Below are 21,809 nucleotides of genomic sequence, written 5' to 3' on the forward strand. Positions count from 1 at the left end.
TTGTCAGCAAACATGAGAGTTTTAATGACACTGAAGACATTCAGATTTGCAGAAGTTTGACACATCAGATGTTGGACAAAGGTAGTTTGTAGTTTCTTTTATCTATATATTCAGTGGGTTGTGAAATAATTTATGTTGATGGTGCGGTTAGAAATAATGACCAACGATCATTTAAAATTCAAATCCATGTTTTAAATCTTTCACATTTTACCACAAATACAATCCCTATTGCAAAAAAGACATTGAAAATATAGTTACAATGTGCTGTAATATCTGAAGCCATTCTTGTGTCTTTTATCTCTCAAGTCATTTACAGTGAAAGTAAGAGAAACACCCTCTAAGACTGAAAACACCACATTGTTTAGTTTGTATAAAGGAACAACCTCTTCTAAAGCTAAAAGAGACACCAGGACACAAATATGCGCCGTCATCCCGGGGCACTATGTGGACCTAGCTCCCTGACGATAAATGAGAAAGTGATGAAGACTATTGTCAGGAGTACAAAGGGACAATTTCCAGGGTTGTTTCACAGCACATCTCTGCTGTTTAAAGGTTTAACTTATTGCCCTTGTTTTCGGCTGCTGAATACACAGAGGTTTGTGTCTTCACATATTGAGTCTTGACCCTCTAATAGTTTTTATTAAAGAGGAATTGTTAAAGTTTATAAAAGTATATTAGTTAGATTTTCCCTTCAATTAAGCTTAAGTTTCAATGTCGTCTTGAAACATTTGACATTAGACTTTCGTGTCCATACATTCAGCGACTTGGCAACCACACTTGTCAACTGAAATGTAGGAGTGTTTTATCTTTGTGCCGTCAACGCAGGTCATCACCACCTCCTTCTTACTGGTGGCCATTTCTTGACAGCAAGAACATGAATGCATCAAACGGTTGTTCTCCGCAGAGTACCTGTAAATACAGACATATTCAGTGTCAGTCACCTGCTGTTAAATGTAAACAAACATCTATCTTAAAACTTCACAACTGAACAGGTGCTTTTAGCGTGATTGAGTAAGTAGATTGTACTGTATATCCCTCAGGTACTTTGTTACAAATCTCACATTGATGAGGACGCCCCGCAGGATCCCGCACAGGCTGTGATTTCCACTGGCACAACTGACTTGCAGTTCTTTATCTGCAGATAGGTGGTGTTCCTGTTTATTTGACAGTTGGTAAGAGGAGTACCTGTGAATGACACATGAACATCTTTTTCATCAGGCTGCAAAAACACAAATGATCATTTCAGTGGCAAAATGAAATAAAGCATCAAATATGTGGAGTTTTAGCTTCTGTTATATGCAAAAACAGCATTTTAGGTTTTGATTGACCACAACCGTGAATAAATCCAGGAAATATCAACATATTAATCATTAATGAAAATAGTATTTAGTTGCATCCCTACAATTTTTTTACCACTGTCGACACAAGGTACAAGTTACAGAGGATGACAGTAAAATGGTGTAATTTATTTTATCGACTCATACTTACAAGTTTTGCAACAACCGTTGACATCATTTTGTTCAGTTCCCTGTAATATAGACAATATGGATTTTAAAATATGCAGACAGACAACACTAATCGATATAAAGTCACATGAGTCACTTGTATTACTGGAGTTTTATTTAAAGTAATTTCCTCTTCACTATGTATTTCAGCACATTTAATGTATTTACGTCTCTCATATTTCTCTAACTATGTACATTAACTCATAGTATTTGTCATTTCAGCCCATTGACAGATGCATTTGTAATATATACAGCATTTTTTCGGTTGGTGTTTGTAAACACACAGCGTTCAAAGTTGAGAGAGAGAGAGCAGTGGTGGTCGAGCGAGCTATAAAGTGAATGAAGAGATGGAGCGGCGTTAGCACGAGCAAAGCAGTGAATCAGAGGAATAAAACATATTTTGTGATGGTTTCACGGCGCTTACCGTTTAAAGCACAAATAAACACACATCAGTGCTAAAGTTGCGTAGTGTGAACTGAGAGGGCTTCTTTGACATGACTGTGTGCGTGCGTGTGAGAGCTTGCTCTCGATGAAACACCGACACAGATCAGAGAAGAGAGGCAGCGTGTCCGTAAATGTAACCAAAACATAGCGCCGTAGTATTTTCTGTTTAGTCGGCTTAGGTCCGGCAGAGGAAACCCCTGATTTTCATAAATTGCAACAATTTTTCACAAATTCCACCCTATTCCGTGTTTTATAGCTGATTCCATTTTTATCATCAGCTTCCGCGATGCCGTCCGTGTTTACCGCATCGCGGAAGTCATAGGGCCCTACAAGGGGAGTGACAAAGCAGCAGTATTTGACGACCTGAACGGGCTGCACACCCTGTGCGTTGTTATTGGCTGGGGATTACACCCCCATATGAGGCCCAAAAAATGCTCTTTGCTGACACCCAGAAACGTCCCAAACGCAGCAAAATAATAAGAAAAGAGAAAATACAGGCAGAGGGCTGCAGGGTCTCTGCAGATACAGACACCGCCACACACTTCTAATGGGTCATTAGTGATGATTGAGAGGGAATATTTCTGTATGAGTCTATACATTGTTTTTAGGGAAATGCTGTTTATGCTTGTTTCAGGACAGGATAATACTCACAGGAACGCAGTTCTCTGGATCAAATGGAGGACATGTTGTTTGTCTTTTAGAGGTTATGAACTCATCCTTCACCTTTTGGCAATCATACTTGGTACAGTTGTCATTTGGCGGTGACCAAGACTCAGAAGGCTGTCAGAGGTGTAGAAGAGGTCAATTAGTGAACATAAACACATACAGACTCTGATTCCGAGGGTGTGTTTCCATTACACTGTACTTACCTTAATAATTATTGGAGAGGTGAGGCCTGGGACCGCCAAAACACAGCTTATCTTTTTACATGATCCACAACATTGTCCAGGTTGGCTTTCATACACATAGCCCTATTTGAAAAAAATGCACAAATCAACATGGTCTACAACTTCAATCAATTAAATGTATACATAATTAGTAATTATTAGAATTTATGTTCGCCCCTTAGGATAGTTTCATCCAAATTACATAAAGAAAACTTTTTCCTCACTTACCCCATAAGTGATATACAGGCATTCTGATGTGCAAAAGTTTGAGACATCCATCTCTGAGATCTCTGCTGCCACCCAAATTGAGGTGAACGCAGTTTAGTTTGTGATGCTCAAACTCTAACATTTTTTGTTGAAAAGATTCAACAGCAACATACATGTTCAGAGTAAATGTATGTCCCTGTTACTCTGGATAATCTACAGCATAAACTACCGACAGTGGACAATTTTTTCAGTAGGAGGACAAACAATTACATTCACCTTCATTGTATTTGGATGGTGGCAGAAATCTCAGAGACAAATGTCTCAAAACTGAGCCAATACAACCAAAACATTTGCATGACAAGATACTAGATATGACATGGATAAGCAAAAAAATAGTTATTGTAGTTTGAGTCATGAGTCAACACAACATTGACATCTTCATACCTATCATCCCATAAAAGTATGTATGCATCAGCAGCTGTTATACAGATCAGCAGTGAGTGACCCTAGATTTAGCACGTGCTGTCATGTTCAACATTTTATACAGTATAATATACCTTTACTGGCTTCAAATTCAAATGATTAAAAACTGCAAAGCTCTTAATAGTTGCATGCAAACATACCTGTGAACACCATGGCTTACACTTCTTTTCAAAACACTCAATGAGGTTCAACTTGCTGCTGGGATCCTGAGTTTGCTTACAGTGGCATGATTCACATGGGCTTTTGGAGAAATCCATACCAGGCTGTAAACAATAAAATGCAAAGTCTGAGCCATAGTTCATATAAAAGCCAGCAAAACAAATTTCACTCTGGTCTGATGATTGGGTGAAAATACGGGAGAATGATGAGCTATGTTTAACTTAAATTCTTGATTTATATTATACTTAATTTAAAGATTGCAGTGTTTTAGTGATACTTTAACAAGCAAGATACTCTTAGTAGAGCACATTTAAAATATATGCAGTATATTATTCCTTACCTTGTACTCAGTATCATTGAAGACACAGACGCCTTTGGGTACTATATTAAAAAATGTTTAAAAGATGATGACATTAAAGGATTATGCTTAATTTAGTCTTTCACACACTCTTAACACTATAAGCAAATGGAACTGACACCTATATGGAAAGCTTACCACAGAGGTATGAAGGGCAGCAGGTGCTATTTGACATCTGGATCTCCCTCTCAAATCCCAGTTCGCACTTCTGTGTTGGCGACAAACAGCGGCTCCTATCGCACTCTGTTGGTTGAAAGGTAAGACATTTCAAGGGTTGGTGAGTGTAACATAAAATGAAACAAGTATACCTGGAAAGTAGGCGATTACGTGTTACGTAACATAAAGTAAAAATGGGTGTCTTAATTGAATGAGCACCATTTTTTACTGATTGATTCACTGAATTATGATAGACAGCAGCAGAAACTGTGACGTTTAATCATACAGTTGGGTCTGTCACGATATCAGACTTTCACTACACGACTATCTTGGCCAAAAGAATTCACAATAACAATATTATTATACTATTGAAAAAAAAATAATGCTGTCAGTCAAATTCATCTTGGTTTATTGTGAGTTTTGTCTCTTTTTTGGCAAATGAATAACACTCAAAAAACGAGTGTAGGGAGATGGAGATAGAGTCTGTAACCATAACTGTACAAAGGTCATTGTTGTGAAATAAACCCTTACAGGGTCTCTCATTGCTCCGAAGGGATTTATTTCACAACAATGACCCGCTAGATGTACATTATGCCACATCCCTACTTAGTTAAGAAATCAATAATTTGACACAAATGGTCCTCCAGAGTCCGAGATCAGAACTGCATAGCAAAGGTCTGTTATACATATCAACGGTCTGCTCGAGTATTCAACAGAGTCGTATAATAATGCTGTATATACTCTATACACTGATTATACTGTATCAGTATATTCAAAGTGCCTTCCTAGCCAGTAATTTTAGATATATACCATTCATATCACTGGGGGTAGGCTAAATAACAAAAACACCTGTCAGTATAATGCAATACACAGTTCAACAGCACCATAAACTACATCCTCCAAAATGATCATAAAACAGTTTCAACAAAAACGAACATTATAACCTTCATGAAGGTATTTAGGAGGATATTTTGCAGAACTGTTGTATAAGACGGCATTAGTTTTAGCAAGGATGACCTAATAAACTGGCATCTGAGTGTATTTTCTTTAGAAATCTATTACACAGAAGAGGAAAGAAGTAATTATACACTTGTTTTCACAAACTGAGGAGTACTCCCTATGATGAGGAAACTGATATTTGTATGTAAAATCAGTGGAGTGCCCATTAAATCATGTTTTTTTGAAAGATCATACCATAAAACCTTATCAGCAGAGAATTAGGTGTGGTACTTTGAATCACTCACCACAGGTAGGTCTCATACAGCAGTCCACTTCGCGCTCCACCAACACCTCACCTTCCTTAGTACAGGTTATTGGTTTTTGAGAGGGACATGCGAGAGGCTCACACTGAACACTCATAGTGTCCGCATCACAAGCACACTGCTTACAGCCAATCTGCCAAGTCTCACCAAACTGTTTGAGAGACAGAACAGAGGTTATGTCGTAACAGCAACTAATACTCTGAATAATGATAATCAGTCATGTATTGTAGCATTTACCGGCTTAGGTTCGCCAGCAGGTCCAGTGCAACCTTAAACAAAAAAAACAGTGTTCAGTTTACCTGAACATTAATTCATTCGCAAAGAATTTGATTTGTCTTCATAACAGAACATGATCTTACAGGATGAGACACAGATGTCCTGTTTTGAACTGAACAGAGTCATCCCCTCTGGGCAGAAACATCCCTCCACGACACCACTACAAGCTTGGATTGTTCTGCCATTTTTTCCCTGGCATTGTTTTTCATTCTTCTCATTGTATCTAAATATGAAGACAATTAATGGTGAAAAACAATCTTTCAGAAATAAAATGATAAATGATGAGTATAATGCAGTGTAAAGTATTTTGCATTGCTAGCAGCATGGCTCTATAGATTGCAGTGTTGGTCTGTTGGTCTACCACTTTGGTACAGACTGAAATATTTCAACAAGTATTTGATTGATTGCCAAGACATATTGTGCAGACATTCATGGTCCCCAGAGGATGAATCCTAATAGCTTTGGTGATCCTCTGACTTTCCCCTCTAGTGACACCATGAGGTTGACATTTGTGGTTATCTCAAACTTATTGGGTTGATTGCAGTGTCAGTTGTAATGACTTTGTTATCCCTTCACTTTTCATCTAGTGCTACCATCAAATCAAAATTTGAATTTGTCCAATACTTTAGTTTATGACCAAATATCTGCAAAACGAATTACATCCCGATCAACCTCAGCTGTACTTTGTGTTTAGTGCTAATATGGTGATAATGGTAAACATTACTGCTTAACAGCATGTTAGCAGAGTCATTGTGAGCATGTTGTAAGCATGCTGATGTTTACATACAGCCTCTCAGAGCCGCTAGCATGGCTATAGACTCTTAGTCTTGTTAAATTACAAGTTGCTGACATTATTTGATTCATAATATTGATAATAGAACTGAGCGATTACCTTGCATTGCAAGTTGGTACAACAGTTGATCCACAAGGTTTGTAGATCATATTTTGTGGACATGTATATTCTACGAGAGAAAAATGGATTTAAACATCAATATGATGACAAAAGGTAATCTGGACATGTGAAAATAACAATCAAATTAAACCTTCCTACCACACTGTCCGTTTGTAGCCTTCCTCCAGGGTATGCAGACGGATGCTTCAGCACACATCATGGCGTACATCTCCATACTGGAACAACCGATGGTGGCATTTTCCATATGGCAAACATCAAATATACAGCTCTTATAGAACGGTAGTGGTGAGATGACTTTGTGGCATTCCTCAAACACCCTTAATGTACAAATCAAAAGAAAGAAGACTGTTAATGATGGTGATACTCAAGAATGAATTGACGTTTTGTGCACATATTCTTTCTGTAAATTCTTACTTGCTCTTCAGAATTTCACAAATATCAGGTTTGCAGGGTGTTTGTGTTGGTTTTGGTGTTGGTGGTGGAGGTTGTGGATTCTCACAATATGGCTTATTCTTATCTGGCACATGCCACTTTCCCATCTGAGAGCAATCGGGATGAATCTGGCCATTTGGTAATCTACAGTCATTTTTCCTGTTATTGTCACAGGTACCTTGTGAAAGTAACATGAGATATATTACAACCCATGTATTACCACATTTGGTACATTCATTGGCACTTTCATATTAAATCTAGCACTGTTTATATATTTTCATCTATGAACGTAACATGCAGCCTCATTTGCTGTTCAACGTGTTTATTCTAACAGCAAATCGATTATCAGCTTACCACACTGTCCCTCTGTGTTGTTGTGGAAAAGGGAAAACGGCAAGTCAACGCTGAATAACAGCCCTTTGAATATCACAACTGCTTCAATTGCCGGGATTCTCAAAAGCAGCTCAATGGCTGTACTTGTTATGATGAAGTCATCATTAGAGTAGGTTGGGAATTCCTGCTTGCCGTTGATGAACACCTGAAACATTTTTCATCATCATTATCACTGCATATCATTTGAATATACTCAAGTAAAGTAATTTAAATGAGTTAAGACGGTCTGTTGTGGCAAAATTTACCTTGTTCACGGTCCTTGGGTTTCTCTCCTGTGTAAGAATAACTTCATAGTTTTTGTAATACACGATCAAGGCTTTAGCACAGGTCACAGTTCCAGAGGGATTACAGTTTTCATTGTCGATAAGAATCTTAAAATTGTGTCGAGGAATGATCTCTTTGACGAGGACATATGTGCAGTTTTTCTGGAAGCTGTAATACTGGCCATCAAATGTCACATAATGAGGATCTCCCCAGCCGGCGCAAACACCTGCAAATATTAGATTGAGATTATGTTGAGTGTTACATAAAAGAAAAACTGCATATGTTGTAGTTTTTTGTTTAGTGTAGCCGTTTTAAGATGTTGCTTGAATGTGAAATTTTAAAAGGCTTTCATTTGAACTTACATCTACAGTCATAGTGGAAACAGCAGCCTCCTTCATCGTAAACCCTGACTGGTGGATGCCCATTTTCACATTCAGGCATGGTCACTGGTTCACAATGCACATGTTCTGTTATTACTCTTCCATTGTCACATTTTTCTGTGTAGCAGTCGCTTGAACTCCAGGACTCACCATCCTATAAAGGGCAAAGTAGTACTTTAAGTAATCTACTAGTAAAATACATATTATGTTTGAGCCCCCCAGGTGCACATGCACAACATATACATCTATAATTTATATAATCCAGGAACAAAGGAAATTATTTAGCATAGATCAACGTTAATGAAATACAGTATATGCACAGGTGCTATTATCAATGCCACTAATGGGTTGAAGTTCTTTAATAATTACATTGGATTTATTTGTAGATGTCTTTATTAACATATGAGGTACTAAGCAATGTTATGTTATTTACCTGTAAATTATTTTATTTATGGAACTATTTGTTTTATTTATGTATTGGTATCTCATTCTGTTTTTTTTTGTGTTGTTTTGTACGTTGTGAGTTGGTCTTATGGTGTGTTTGAACATGTTTTTATGTTCTCTGTTAATGTGGTGTGTGACTAGATCCCAGGAAGAATAGCCCTGGTTTTGATTAAGCTAAACATACTTATAATGCGTTATAATCTTTTTATAATACGGTGTAATTATAGTGATTGGCACGCATAAATATTCATAATGCTTTATAACAATAATCATGATGACCACAATGACCACTTATAGTAGTATTATTATAACCACATTGTAATGAATTATAACAGTGATTATAATTAATTCTAAAAAGATTATAATGTATTACAACAATGGTAATTATAATACACTATGATCCTTGCAACAACAAAAAAAATGTCAGTGACTGACCAGCAATAATTAAATATTATGATACTTGACCTTATAATTCCTTACAAAATGCTTTATAATTTGTTATGATTATTGTTATAAAGCATTATGAATATTTACGAGCTCTTATAACTATAATACAGTTCTCTAAGCAGATTATAATGCATTATAAGTATGTTTAAAATGCATTATAGACATGGGTGTCATAAAAAGAGATTTCTACTCTACTGTGGAATTTTTCCAGGGAAGATCTATGATGTGAAAATAAATCAGTAATTGCATGTTGAATTTATCGACTGTTATTGTACTTTACTGTTGATATTTTCATTGACAACTCAAAAGACCAATGAGAGTATGCAGAATGTGGTTTAAAAGTTCCTTCTATTTATCCAAGGGAATCAAAGATTTTGTTTCAGGCTTTCTCAGAAGAGAGACCTTGGAAACGAAGCCAGCTGAGATAAAACAGTTTTGACCAACTTTGGGATCAGTATATGATGACAGAATTTCTTATTTTAAGACGATTGTTTCATTGTTTATATAACTAAATTCAAATACCTTTCTAGGTGGCTTGAGATATGAACAGTCTGTGGGAGGCTTCACTGTGGTGGTGGTGGTAGGCGTTGGTGGAGTAGTAGATGGACATGGTCTAGCAAGTTTCTCAACATTGCATGTCAAATTGCAATATGCAGTGAAACACCATCCTTCTCCATCAGTCTTATTGTACATGAAGCTACCTATATGAGAATAAATCCAAAGGCAATTTGATCAAAAATTACTGATGATGTGAGAAAAACAACTTACAGTGCCAGGGTGACATTTGTCTTAATCATGCAACTTTTGTGTATTCAAGTCTAACCAAATTGTTTTATAAATGAACACTAAAATGTAAAGTCTATGTCAGGATCAGTGATCAGATCTAAATTTACTCTAAAATATCATAAATAGTTCCTGGATAAATACGGTTCCAATTGCCAAATTTTGGCGACCATACTGTCTAGTTGTGGTCACTTATCCCTCCACTGTGCAGGTGCAATGACCAACCAGTAGGAGTCACTACTGCATGCACAAAGATGGAAAAAGTCTTCCGTGAAAGAATAACAACTGTTTTGTTGGACGCATGTACTGCCAATATGCACAACAATTTTACCACATCTTGGTTAGAGTGCCCAAGATCCAAAAGGAATTCAGGACAACGCAGACTGTGGATTATGATAATAGATCTCAATGCAAACAGAGCATAATCACCTTACAATTAAGGCTATCTGTTGGGATCAGATGTGCCAGGTTGCATTGTAAAGACAGGTGTAACCATGACCAAAATGTTACTAATAATAATATGAACAACAATTGATGGCAATAGCCGATTGCTTACCAGGAGGAAAAAGCTGATCCATGTACTTGCAGAAACATAAAGTTGTTCTGCCTGGTGTTGATGACTGAGGAGTTGAAGGTGTTACACTTGGAGTTTCAATAGTGGACTTTTCTGTTAATGCTGTGGTGGATTTTTCTGATACTGTCGGTTTTTCTGTGGTTGTGCCAGCTTTGGTGCTGGGCTTTTCTGTGGTGGGTTTTTCTGTGGCTGTTGTAGTTGTAATTATAGCAGCAGTAGTGCTGGGCTTTTCTGTGTATATTGTGGTGGGTTTTTCTGTGATAATGGTGGTTGTTGTGATAGGCTTTTCTGTGGTTTTTACTGGGGTGCTGGGTCCTTCAGTTGTTGTGGCAGCAGTAGTTTGTTCCTTTTCTGTGGTTGTGGTGGGTTTTTCTGTGATTGTGGTTGTTGTGGTGGGGCTTTCTGTGATTGTGATAATGGTGGTTGTTGTGATAGGCTTTTCTGTGGTTTTTACTGGGGTGCTGGGTCCTTCAGTTGTTGTAGCAGCAGTAGTTTGTTCCTTTTCTGTGGTTGTGGTGGGTTTTTCTGTGATTGTGGTTGTTGTGGTGGGGCTTTCTGTGATTGTGATAATGGTGGTTGTTGTGATAGGCTTTTCTGTGGTTTTTACTGGGGTGCTGGGTTCTTCAGTTGTTGTGGCAGCAGTAGTTTGTTCCTTCTCTGTGGTTGTGGTGGGTTTTTCTGTGATTGTGGTTGTTGTGGTGGGGCTTTCTGTGGTTTTTACTGGGGTGATGGGTTCTTCAGTTGTTGTGGCAGCAGTAGTGTGTTCCTTTTCTGTGGTTGTGGTGGGTTTTTCTGTGATTATGGTTGTTGTGGTGGGTTTTTCTGTGGTTTTTACTGGGGTGATGGGTTCTTCAGTTGTTGTGGCAGCAGTAGTGTGTTCCTTTTCTGTGGTTGTGGTGGGTTTTTCTGTGATTATGGTTGTTGTGGTGGGTTTTTCGGTGGTTTTTACTGGGGTGATGGGTTCTTCAGTTGTTGTGGCAGCAGTAGTGTGTTCCTTTTCTGTGATTGTGGTGGGTTTTTCTGTGATTGTGGTTGTTGTGGTGGGACTTTCTGTGATTGTGGTTGTTGTGGGTTTTTCTGTGGCTGTTGTAGTTGTAATTATAACCAAGGGTTGTGTTGATTGTGCTGTTGTAACCAATGCATTTGTAACTACTTCAGAGGTTGTTGTGGTGGGTTTTTTAGTTGTTGTAACAGCAGTAGTAATGGGGTTTTCTGTGGTTGTTGCGGATTCTTTTGTGGTAATGGGTGTTTCAGTTGTTTTTGTGGTAAGCTTTTCTGTGGTTTTTACTGAGGTGCTGGGTTCTTCAGTTGTTGTGGCAGCAGTAGTTTGTTCCTTCTCCGTGGTTGTGTCAAATATTTCTGTACTTATGGTTGTTGTGGTGGGCTTTTCTGTGGATGTTGCTGAGGTTGTAGTGGACCTTCCTTTGGTTGTTGCTGTGGTGGAATGCTCACATGTGTTAATGCAGCATTTCACTCGTATTTCATAGTCATTACACACAGGAGGTATACCTTGTTCTTTGTTAATACAGATCAGTCCATCTTGTGGGTTGCATTTTACTTTTTGACCTAGGTCTTTCAAAGAAATATCAGGGTAGTGTTTTGCTCGACATTCTATTTCCAGATGTTTTCTACAAAAACTCAGATCTGGATTAGTAATTTTATCAATGGGTTCATAATCTCCACCATTGGTGTAATCAGGATAATTATTGTTCGTCCAATCTGACCACTTACAAACATAGCAATCAGTGGATGTTGTGGTAGGTTTTCTTGTGGTTGTTGCAGCAGTAGTGCCTGTTGTTCCTGGGGTGGTGGGCCTTTCTGTGGTTGTTGTGGATTCTACTGTGATTGTGGGTGTTTTTGTTGGAGTTTCAGTTGTTTTTGTGGTAAGCTTTTCTGTGGTTTTTACTGGGGTGCTGGGTCCTTCAGTTGTTTTGGCAGCAGTAGTTTGTTCCTTTTCTGTGGTTGAGATGGGTTTTTCTGTGATTGTGGTTGTTGTGGTGGGGCTTTCTGTGATTGTGATAATGGTGGTTGTTGTGATAGGCTTTTCTGTGGTTTTTACTGGGGTGCTGGGTTCTTCAGTTGTTGTGGCAGCAGTAGTTTGTTCCTTCACTGTGGTTGAGGTGGGTTTTTCTGTGATTGTGGTTGTTGTGGTGGGTTTTTCTGTGGTTTTTACTGGGGTGATGGGTTCTTCAGTTGTTGTGGCAGCAGTAGTGTGTTCCTTTTCTGTGGTTGTGGTGGGTTTTTCTGTGATTATGGTTGTTGTGGTGGGTTTTTCGGTGTTTTTTACTGGGGTGATGGGTTCTTCAGTTGTTGTGGCAGCAGTAGTGTGTTCCTTTTCTGTGATTGTGGTGGGTTTTTCTGTGATTGTGGTTGTTGTGGTGGGACTTTCTGTGATTGTGGTTGTTGTGGGTTTTTCTGTGGCTGTTGTAGTTGTAATTATAACCAAGGGTTGTGTTGATTGTGCTGTTGTAACCAATGCATTTGTAACTACTTCAGAGGTTGTTGTGGTGGGTTTTTTAGTTGTTGTAACAGCAGTAGTAATGGGGTTTTCTGTGGTTGTTGCGGATTCTTTTGTGGTAATGGGTGTTTCAGTTGTTTTTGTGGTAAGCTTTTCTGTGGTTTTTACTGAGGTGCTGGGTGTTTCAGTTGTTGTGGCAGCAGTAGTTTGTTCCTTCTCCGTGGTTGTGTCAAATATTTCTGTACTTATGGTTGTTGTGGTGGGCTTTTCTGTGGATGTTGCTGAGGTTGTAGTGGACCTTCCTTTGGTTGTTGCTGTGGTGGAATGCTCACATGTGTTAATGCAGCATTTCACTCGTATTTCATAGTCATTACACACAGGAGGTATACCTTGTTCTTTGTTAATACAGATCAGTCCATCTTGTGGGTTGCATTTTACTTTTTGACCTAGGTCTTTCAAAGAAATATCAGGGTAGTGTTTTGCTCGACATTCTATTTCCAGATGTTTTCTACAAAAACTCAGATCTGGATTAGTAATTTTATCAATGGGTTCATAATCTCCACCATTGGTGTAATCAGGATAATTATTGTTCGTCCAATCTGACCACTTACAAACATAGCAATCAGTGGATGTTGTGGTAGGTTTTCTTGTGGTTGTTGCAGCAGTAGTGCCTGTTGTTCCTGGGGTGGTGGGCCTTTCTGTGGTTGTTGTGGATTCTACTGTGATTGTGGGTGTTTTTGTTGGAGTTTCAGTTGTTTTTGTGGTAAGCTTTTCTGTGGTTTTTACTGGGGTGCTGGGTCCTTCAGTTGTTTTGGCAGCAGTAGTTTGTTCCTTTTCTGTGGTTGAGATGGGTTTTTCTGTGATTGTGGTTGTTGTGGTGGGGCTTTCTGTGATTGTGATAATGGTGGTTGTTGTGATAGGCTTTTCTGTGGTTTTTACTGGGGTGCTGGGTTCTTCAGTTGTTGTGGCAGCAGTAGTTTGTTCCTTCACTGTGGTTGAGGTGGGTTTTTCTGTGATTGTGGTTGTTGTGGTGGGTTTTTCTGTGGTTTTTACTGGGGTGATGGGTTCTTCAGTTGTTGTGGCAGCAGTAGTGTGTTCCTTTTCTGTGGTTGTGGTGGGTTTTTCTGTGATTATGGTTGTTGTGGTGGGTTTTTCGGTGGTTTTTACTGGGGTGATGGGTTCTTCAGTTGTTGTGGCAGCAGTAGTGTGTTCCTTTTCTGTGATTGTGGTGGGTTTTTCTGTGATTGTGGTTGTTGTGGTGGGACTTTCTGTGATTGTGGTTGTTGTGGGTTTTTCTGTGGCTGTTGTAGTTGTAATTATAACCAAGGGTTGTGTTGATTGTGCTGTTGTAACCAATGCATTTGTAACTACTTCAGAGGTTGTTGTGGTGGGTTTTTTAGTTGTTGTAACAGCAGTAGTAATGGGGTTTTCTGTGGTTGTTGCGGATTCTTTTGTGGTAATGGGTGTTTCAGTTGTTTTTGTGGTAAGCTTTTCTGTGGTTTTTACTGAGGTGCTGGGTGTTTCAGTTGTTGTGGCAGCAGTAGTTTGTTCCTTCTCCGTGGTTGTGTCAAATATTTCTGTACTTATGGTTGTTGTGGTGGGCTTTTCTGTGGATGTTGCTGAGGTTGTAGTGGACCTTCCTTTGGTTGTTGCTGTGGTGGAATGCTCACATGTGTTAATGCAGCATTTCACTCGTATTTCATAGTCATTACACACAGGAGGTATACCTTGTTCTTTGTTAATACAGATCAGTCCATCTTGTGGGTTGCATTTTACTTTTTGACCTAGGTCTTTCAAAGAAATATCAGGGTAGTGTTTTGCTCGACATTCTATTTCCAGATGTTTTCTACAAAAACTCAGATCTGGATTAGTAATTTTATCAATGGGTTCATAATCTCCACCATTGGTGTAATCAGGATAATTATTGTTCGTCCAATCTGACCACTTACAAACATAGCAATCAGTGGATGTTGTGGTAGGTTTTCTTGTGGTTGTTGCAGCAGTAGTGCCTGTTGTTCCTGGGGTGGTGGGCCTTTCTGTGGTTGTTGTGGATTCTACTGTGATTGTGGGTGTTTTTGTTGGAGTTTCAGTTGTTTTTGTGGTAAGCTTTTCTGTGGTTTTTACTGGGGTGCTGGGTCCTTCAGTTGTTTTGGCAGCAGTAGTTTGTTCCTTTTCTGTGGTTGAGATGGGTTTTTCTGTGATTGTGGTTGTTGTGGTGGGGCTTTCTGTGATTGTGATAATGGTGGTTGTTGTGATAGGCTTTTCTGTGGTTTTTACTGGGGTGCTGGGTTCTTCAGTTGTTGTGGCAGCAGTAGTTTGTTCCTTCACTGTGGTTGAGGTGGGTTTTTTCTGTGATTGTGGTTGTTGTGGTGGGTTTTTCTGTGGTTTTTACTGGGGTGATGGGTTCTTCAGTTGTTGTGGCAGCAGTAGTGTGTTCCTTTTCTGTGGTTGTGGTGGGTTTTTCTGTGATTATGGTTGTTGTGGTGGGTTTTTCGGTGGTTTTTACTGGGGTGATGGGTTCTTCAGTTGTTGTGGCAGCAGTAGTGTGTTCCTTTTCTGTGATTGTGGTGGGTTTTTCTGTGATTGTGGTTGTTGTGGTGGGACTTTCTGTGATTGTGGTTGTTGTGGGTTTTTCTGTGGCTGTTGTAGTTGTAATTATAACCAAGGGTTGTGTTGATTGTGCTGTTGTAACCAATGCATTTGTAACTACTTCAGAGGTTGTTGTGGTGGGTTTTTTAGTTGTTGTAACAGCAGTAGTAATGGGGTTTTCTGTGGTTGTTGCGGATTCTTTTGTGGTAATGGGTGTTTCAGTTGTTTTTGTGGTAAGCTTTTCTGTGGTTTTTACTGAGGTGCTGGGTGTTTCAGTTGTTGTGGCAGCAGTAGTTTGTTCCTTCTCCGTGGTTGTGTCAAATATTTCTGTACTTATGGTTGTTGTGGTGGGCTTTTCTGTGGATGTTGCTGAGGTTGTAGTGGACCTTCCTTTGGTTGTTGCTGTGGTGGAATGCTCACATGTGTTAATGCAGCATTTCACTCGTATTTCATAGTCATTACACACAGGAGGTATACCTTGTTCTTTGTTAATACAGATCAGTCCATCTTGTGGGTTGCATTTTACTTTTTGACCTAGGTCTTTCAAAGAAATATCAGGGTAGTGTTTTGCTCGACATTCTATTTCCAGATGTTTTCTACAAAAACTCAGATCTGGATTAGTAATTTTATCAATGGGTTCATAATCTCCACCATTGGTGTAATCAGGATAATTATTGTTCGTCCAATCTGACCACTTACAAACATAGCAATCAGTGGATGTTGTGGTAGGTTTTCTTGTGGTTGTTGCAGCAGTAGTGCCTGTTGTTCCTGGGGTGGTGGGCCTTTCTGTGGTTGTTGTGGATTCTACTGTGATTGTGGGTGTTTTTGTTGGAGTTTCAGTTGTTTTTGTGGTAAGCTTTTCTGTGGTTTTTACTGGGGTGCTGGGTCCTTCAGTTGTTTTGGCAGCAGTAGTTTGTTCCTTTTCTGTGGTTGAGATGGGTTTTTCTGTGATTGTGGTTGTTGTGGTGGGGCTTTCTGTGATTGTGATAATGGTGGTTGTTGTGATAGGCTTTTCTGTGGTTTTTACTGGGGTGCTGGGTTCTTCAGTTGTTGTGGCAGCAGTAGTTTGTTCCTTCACTGTGGTTGAGGTGGGTTTTTCTGTGATTGTGGTTGTTGTGGTGGGTTTTTCTGTGGTTTTTACTGGGGTGATGGGTTCTTCAGTTGTTGTGGCAGCAGTAGTGTGTTCCTTTTCTGTGGTTGTGGTGGGTTTTTCTGTGATTATGGTTGTTGTGGTGGGTTTTTCGGTGGTTTTTACTGGGGTGATGGGTTCTTCAGTTGTTGTGGCAGCAGTAGTGTGTTCCTTTTCTGTGATTGTGGTGGGTTTTTCTGTGATTGTGGTTGTTGTGGTGGGACTTTCTGTGATTGTGGTTGTTGTGGGTTTTTCTGTGGCTGTTGTAGTTGTAATTATAACCAAGGGTTGTGTTGATTGTGCTGTTGTAACCAATGCATTTGTAACTACTTCAGAGGTTGTTGTGGTGGGTTTTTTAGTTGTTGTAACAGCAGTAGTAATGGGGTTTTCTGTGGTTGTTGCGGATTCTTTTGTGGTAATGGGTGTTTCAGTTGTTTTTGTGGTAAGCTTTTCTGTGGTTTTTACTGAGGTGCTGGGTGTTTCAGTTGTTGTGGCAGCAGTAGTTTGTTCCTTCTCCGTGGTTGTGTCAAATATTTCTGTACTTATGGTTGTTGTGGTGGGCTTTTCTGTGGATGTTGCTGAGGTTGTAGTGGACCTTCCTTTGGTTGTTGCTGTGGTGGAATGCTCACATGTGTTAATGCAGCATTTCACTCGTATTTCATAGTCATTACACACAGGAGGTATACCTTGTTCTTTGTTAATACAGATCAGTCCATCTTGTGGGTTGCATTTTACTTTTTGACCTAGGTCTTTCAAAGAAATATCAGGGTAGTGTTTTGCTCGACATTCTATTTCCAGATGTTTTCTACAAAAACTCAGATCTGGATTAGTAATTTTATCAATGGGTTCATAATCTCCACCATTGGTGTAATCAGGATAATTATTGTTCGTCCAATCTGACCACTTACAAACATAGCAATCAGTGGATGTTGTGGTAGGTTTTCTTGTGGTTGTTGCAGCAGTAGTGCCTGTTGTTCCTGGGGTGGTGGGCCTTTCTGTGGTTGTTGTGGATTCTACTGTGATTGTGGGTGTTTTTGTTGGAGTTTCAGTTGTTTTTGTGGTAAGCTTTTCTGTGGTTTTTACTGGGGTGCTGGGTCCTTCAGTTGTTTTGGCAGCAGTAGTTTGTTCCTTTTCTGTGGTTGAGATGGGTTTTTCTGTGATTGTGGTTGTTGTGGTGGGGCTTTCTGTGATTGTGATAATGGTGGTTGTTGTGATAGGCTTTTCTGTGGTTTTTACTGGGGTGCTGGGTTCTTCAGTTGTTGTGGCAGCAGTAGTTTGTTCCTTCACTGTGGTTGAGGTGGGTTTTTCTGTGATTGTGGTTGTTGTGGTGGGTTTTTCTGTGGTTTTTACTGGGGTGATGGGTTCTTCAGTTGTTGTGGCAGCAGTAGTGTGTTCCTTTTCTGTGGTTGTGGTGGGTTTTTTCTGTGATTATGGTTGTTGTGGTGGGTTTTTCGGTGGTTTTTACTGGGGTGATGGGTTCTTCAGTTGTTGTGGCAGCAGTAGTGTGTTCCTTTTCTGTGATTGTGGTGGGTTTTTCTGTGATTGTGGTTGTTGTGGTGGGACTTTCTGTGATTGTGGTTGTTGTGGGTTTTTCTGTGGCTGTTGTAGTTGTAATTATAACCAAGGGTTGTGTTGATTGTGCTGTTGTAACCAATGCATTTGTAACTACTTCAGAGGTTGTTGTGGTGGGTTTTTTAGTTGTTGTAACAGCAGTAGTAATGGGGTTTTCTGTGGTTGTTGCGGATTCTTTTGTGGTAATGGGTGTTTCAGTTGTTTTTGTGGTAAGCTTTTCTGTGGTTTTTACTGAGGTGCTGGGTGTTTCAGTTGTTGTGGCAGCAGTAGTTTGTTCCTTCTCCGTGGTTGTGTCAAATATTTCTGTACTTATGGTTGTTGTGGTGGGCTTTTCTGTGGATGTTGCTGAGGTTGTAGTGGACCTTCCTTTGGTTGTTGCTGTGGTGGAATGCTCACATGTGTTAATGCAGCATTTCACTCGTATTTCATAGTCATTACACACAGGAGGTATACCTTGTTCTTTGTTAATACAGATCAGTCCATCTTGTGGGTTGCATTTTACTTTTTGACCTAGGTCTTTCAAAGAAATATCAGGGTAGTGTTTTGCTCGACATTCTATTTCCAGATGTTTTCTACAAAAACTCAGATCTGGATTAGTAATTTTATCAATGGGTTCATAATCTCCACCATTGGTGTAATCAGGATAATTATTGTTCGTCCAATCTGACCACTTACAAACATAGCAATCAGTGGATGTTGTGGTAGGTTTTCTTGTGGTTGTTGCAGCAGTAGTGCCTGTTGTTCCTGGGGTGGTGGGCCTTTCTGTGGTTGTTGTGGATTCTACTGTGATTGTGGGTGTTTTTGTTGGAGTTTCAGTTGTTTTTGTGGTAAGCTTTTCTGTGGTTTTTACTGGGGTGCTGGGTCCTTCAGTTGTTTTGGCAGCAGTAGTTTGTTCCTTTTCTGTGGTTGAGATGGGTTTTTCTGTGATTGTGGTTGTTGTGGTGGGGCTTTCTGTGATTGTGATAATGGTGGTTGTTGTGATAGGCTTTTCTGTGGTTTTTACTGGGGTGCTGGGTTCTTCAGTTGTTGTGGCAGCAGTAGTTTGTTCCTTCACTGTGGTTGAGGTGGGTTTTTCTGTGATTGTGGTTGTTGTGGTGGGTTTTTCTGTGGTTTTTACTGGGGTGATGGGTTCTTCAGTTGTTGTGGCAGCAGTAGTGTGTTCCTTTTCTGTGGTTGTGGTGGGTTTTTCTGTGATTATGGTTGTTGTGGTGGGTTTTTCGGTGGTTTTTACTGGGGTGATGGGTTCTTCAGTTGTTGTGGCAGCAGTAGTGTGTTCCTTTTCTGTGATTGTGGTGGGTTTTTCTGTGATTGTGGTTGTTGTGGTGGGACTTTCTGTGATTGTGGTTGTTGTGGGTTTTTCTGTGGCTGTTGTAGTTGTAATTATAACCAAGGGTTGTGTTGATTGTGCTGTTGTAACCAATGCATTTGTAACTACTTCAGAGGTTGTTGTGGTGGGTTTTTTAGTTGTTGTAACAGCAGTAGTAATGGGGTTTTCTGTGGTTGTTGCGGATTCTTTTGTGGTAATGGGTGTTTCAGTTGTTTTTGTGGTAAGCTTTTCTGTGGTTTTTACTGAGGTGCTGGGTGTTTCAGTTGTTGTGGCAGCAGTAGTTTGTTCCTTCTCCGTGGTTGTGTCAAATATTTCTGTACTTATGGTTGTTGTGGTGGGCTTTTCTGTGGATGTTGCTGAGGTTGTAGTGGACCTTCCTTTGGTTGTTGCTGTGGTGGAATGCTCACATGTGTTAATGCAGCATTTCACTCGTATTTCATAGTCATTACACACAGGAGGTATACCTTGTTCTTTGTTAATACAGATCAGTCCATCTTGTGGGTTGCATTTTACTTTTTGACCTAGGTCTTTCAAAGAAATATCAGGGTAGTGTTTTGCTCGACATTCTATTTCCAGATGTTTTCTACAAAAACTCAGATCTGGATTAGTAATTTTATCAATGGGTTCATAATCTCCACCATTGGTGTAATCAGGATAATTATTGTTCGTCCAATCTGACCACTTACAAACATAGCAATCAGTGGATGTTGTGGTAGGTTTTCTTGTGGTTGTTGCAGCAGTAGTGCCTGTTGTTCCTGGGGTGGTGGGCCTTTCTGTGGTTGTTGCGGATACTACTGTGATTGTGGGTGTTTTTGTTGGAGTTTCAGTTGTTTTTGTGGTAAGCTTTTCTGTGGTTTTTACTGGGGTGCTGGGTCCTTCAGTTGTTTTGGCAGCAGTAGTTTGTTCCTTTTCTGTGGTTGAGATGGGTTTTTCTGTGATTGTGGTTGTTGTGGTGGGGCTTTCTGTGATTGTGATAATGGTGGTTGTTGTGATAGGCTTTTCTGTGGTTTTTACTGGGGTGCTGGGTTCTTTAGTTGTTGTGGCAGCAGTAGTTTGTTCCTTCACTGTGGTTGAGGTGGGTTTTTCTGTGATTGTGGTTGTTGTGGTGGGTTTTTCTGTGGTTTTTACTGGGGTGATGGGTTCTTCAGTTGTTGTGGCAGCAGTAGTGTGTTCCTTTTCTGTGGTTGTGGTGGGTTTTTCTGTGATTATGGTTGTTGTGGTGGGTTTTTCGGTGGTTTTTACTGGGGTGATGGGTTCTTCAGTTGTTGTGGCAGCAGTAGTGTGTTCCTTTTCTGTGATTGTGGTGGGTTTTTCTGTGATTGTGGTTGTTGTGGTGGGACTTTCTGTGATTGTGGTTGTTGTGGGTTTTTCTGTGGCTGTTGTAGTTGTAATTATAACCAAGGGTTGTGTTGATTGTGCTGTTGTAACCAATGCATTTGTAACTACTTCAGAGGTTGTTGTGGTGGGTTTTTTAGTTGTTGTAACAGCAGTAGTAATGGGGTTTTCTGTGGTTGTTGCGGATTCTTTTGTGGTAATGGGTGTTTCAGTTGTTTTTGTGGTAAGCTTTTCTGTGGTTTTTACTGAGGTGCTGGGTGTTTCAGTTGTTGTGGCAGCAGTAGTTTGTTCCTTCTCCGTGGTTGTGTCAAATATTTCTGTACTTATGGTTGTTGTGGTGGGCTTTTCTGTGGATGTTGCTGAGGTTGTAGTGGACCTTCCTTTGGTTGTTGCTGTGGTGGAATGCTCACATGTGTTAATGCAGCATTTCACTCGTATTTCATAGTCATTACACACAGGAGGTATACCTTGTTCTTTGTTAATACAGATCAGTCCATCTTGTGGGTTGCATTTTACTTTTTGACCTAGGTCTTTCAAAGAAATATCAGGGTAGTGTTTTGCTCGACATTCTATTTCCAGATGTTTTCTACAAAAACTCAGATCTGGATTAGTAATTTTATCAATGGGTTCATAATCTCCACCATTGGTGTAATCAGGATAATTATTGTTCGTCCAATCTGACCACTTACAAACATAGCAATCAGTGGATGTTGTGGTAGGTTTTCTTGTGGTTGTTGCAGCAGTAGTGCCTGTTGTTCCTGGGGTGGTGGGCCTTTCTGTGGTTGTTGCGGATACTACTGTGATTGTGGGTGTTTTTGTTGGAGTTTCAGTTGTTTTTGTGGTAAGCTTTTCTGTGGTTTTTACTGGGGTGCTGGGTCCTTCAGTTGTTTTGGCAGCAGTAGTTTGTTCCTTTTCTGTGGTTGAGATGGGTTTTTCTGTGATTGTGGTTGTTGTGGTGGGGCTTTCTGTGATTGTGATAATGGTGGTTGTTGTGATAGGCTTTTCTGTGGTTTTTACTGGGGTGCTGGGTTC

At 39.8% G+C, this 21,809-nt stretch overlaps 1 protein-coding gene across 1 annotated transcript; it reads right to left on the reverse strand.

The window, feature by feature from the left end:
• Positions 1 to 15,192, reverse strand: LOC119487342 (mucin-2-like; the record flags this gene model as incomplete). Its single annotated transcript, XM_037768142.1, has 20 exons — positions 1 to 909; positions 1,062 to 1,185; positions 1,489 to 1,528; positions 2,601 to 2,729; positions 2,819 to 2,920; positions 3,667 to 3,789; positions 4,026 to 4,066; positions 4,182 to 4,286; positions 5,444 to 5,612; positions 5,699 to 5,730; positions 5,821 to 5,960; positions 6,630 to 6,699; positions 6,789 to 6,967; positions 7,065 to 7,260; positions 7,437 to 7,620; positions 7,721 to 7,965; positions 8,102 to 8,273; positions 9,533 to 9,711; positions 10,350 to 14,104; positions 15,062 to 15,192. Coding segments are annotated over 20 exons (6,291 nt in total), but the record flags the coding sequence as incomplete, so codon positions are not given.
• Positions 15,193 to 21,809: the final 6,617 nt, after the last annotated feature.

The sequence above is a fragment of the Sebastes umbrosus genome, chromosome 4 (genome assembly GCF_015220745.1).
Source record: "Sebastes umbrosus isolate fSebUmb1 chromosome 4, fSebUmb1.pri, whole genome shotgun sequence".
Classification (NCBI taxonomy): domain Eukaryota; kingdom Metazoa; phylum Chordata; class Actinopteri; order Perciformes; family Sebastidae; genus Sebastes; species Sebastes umbrosus.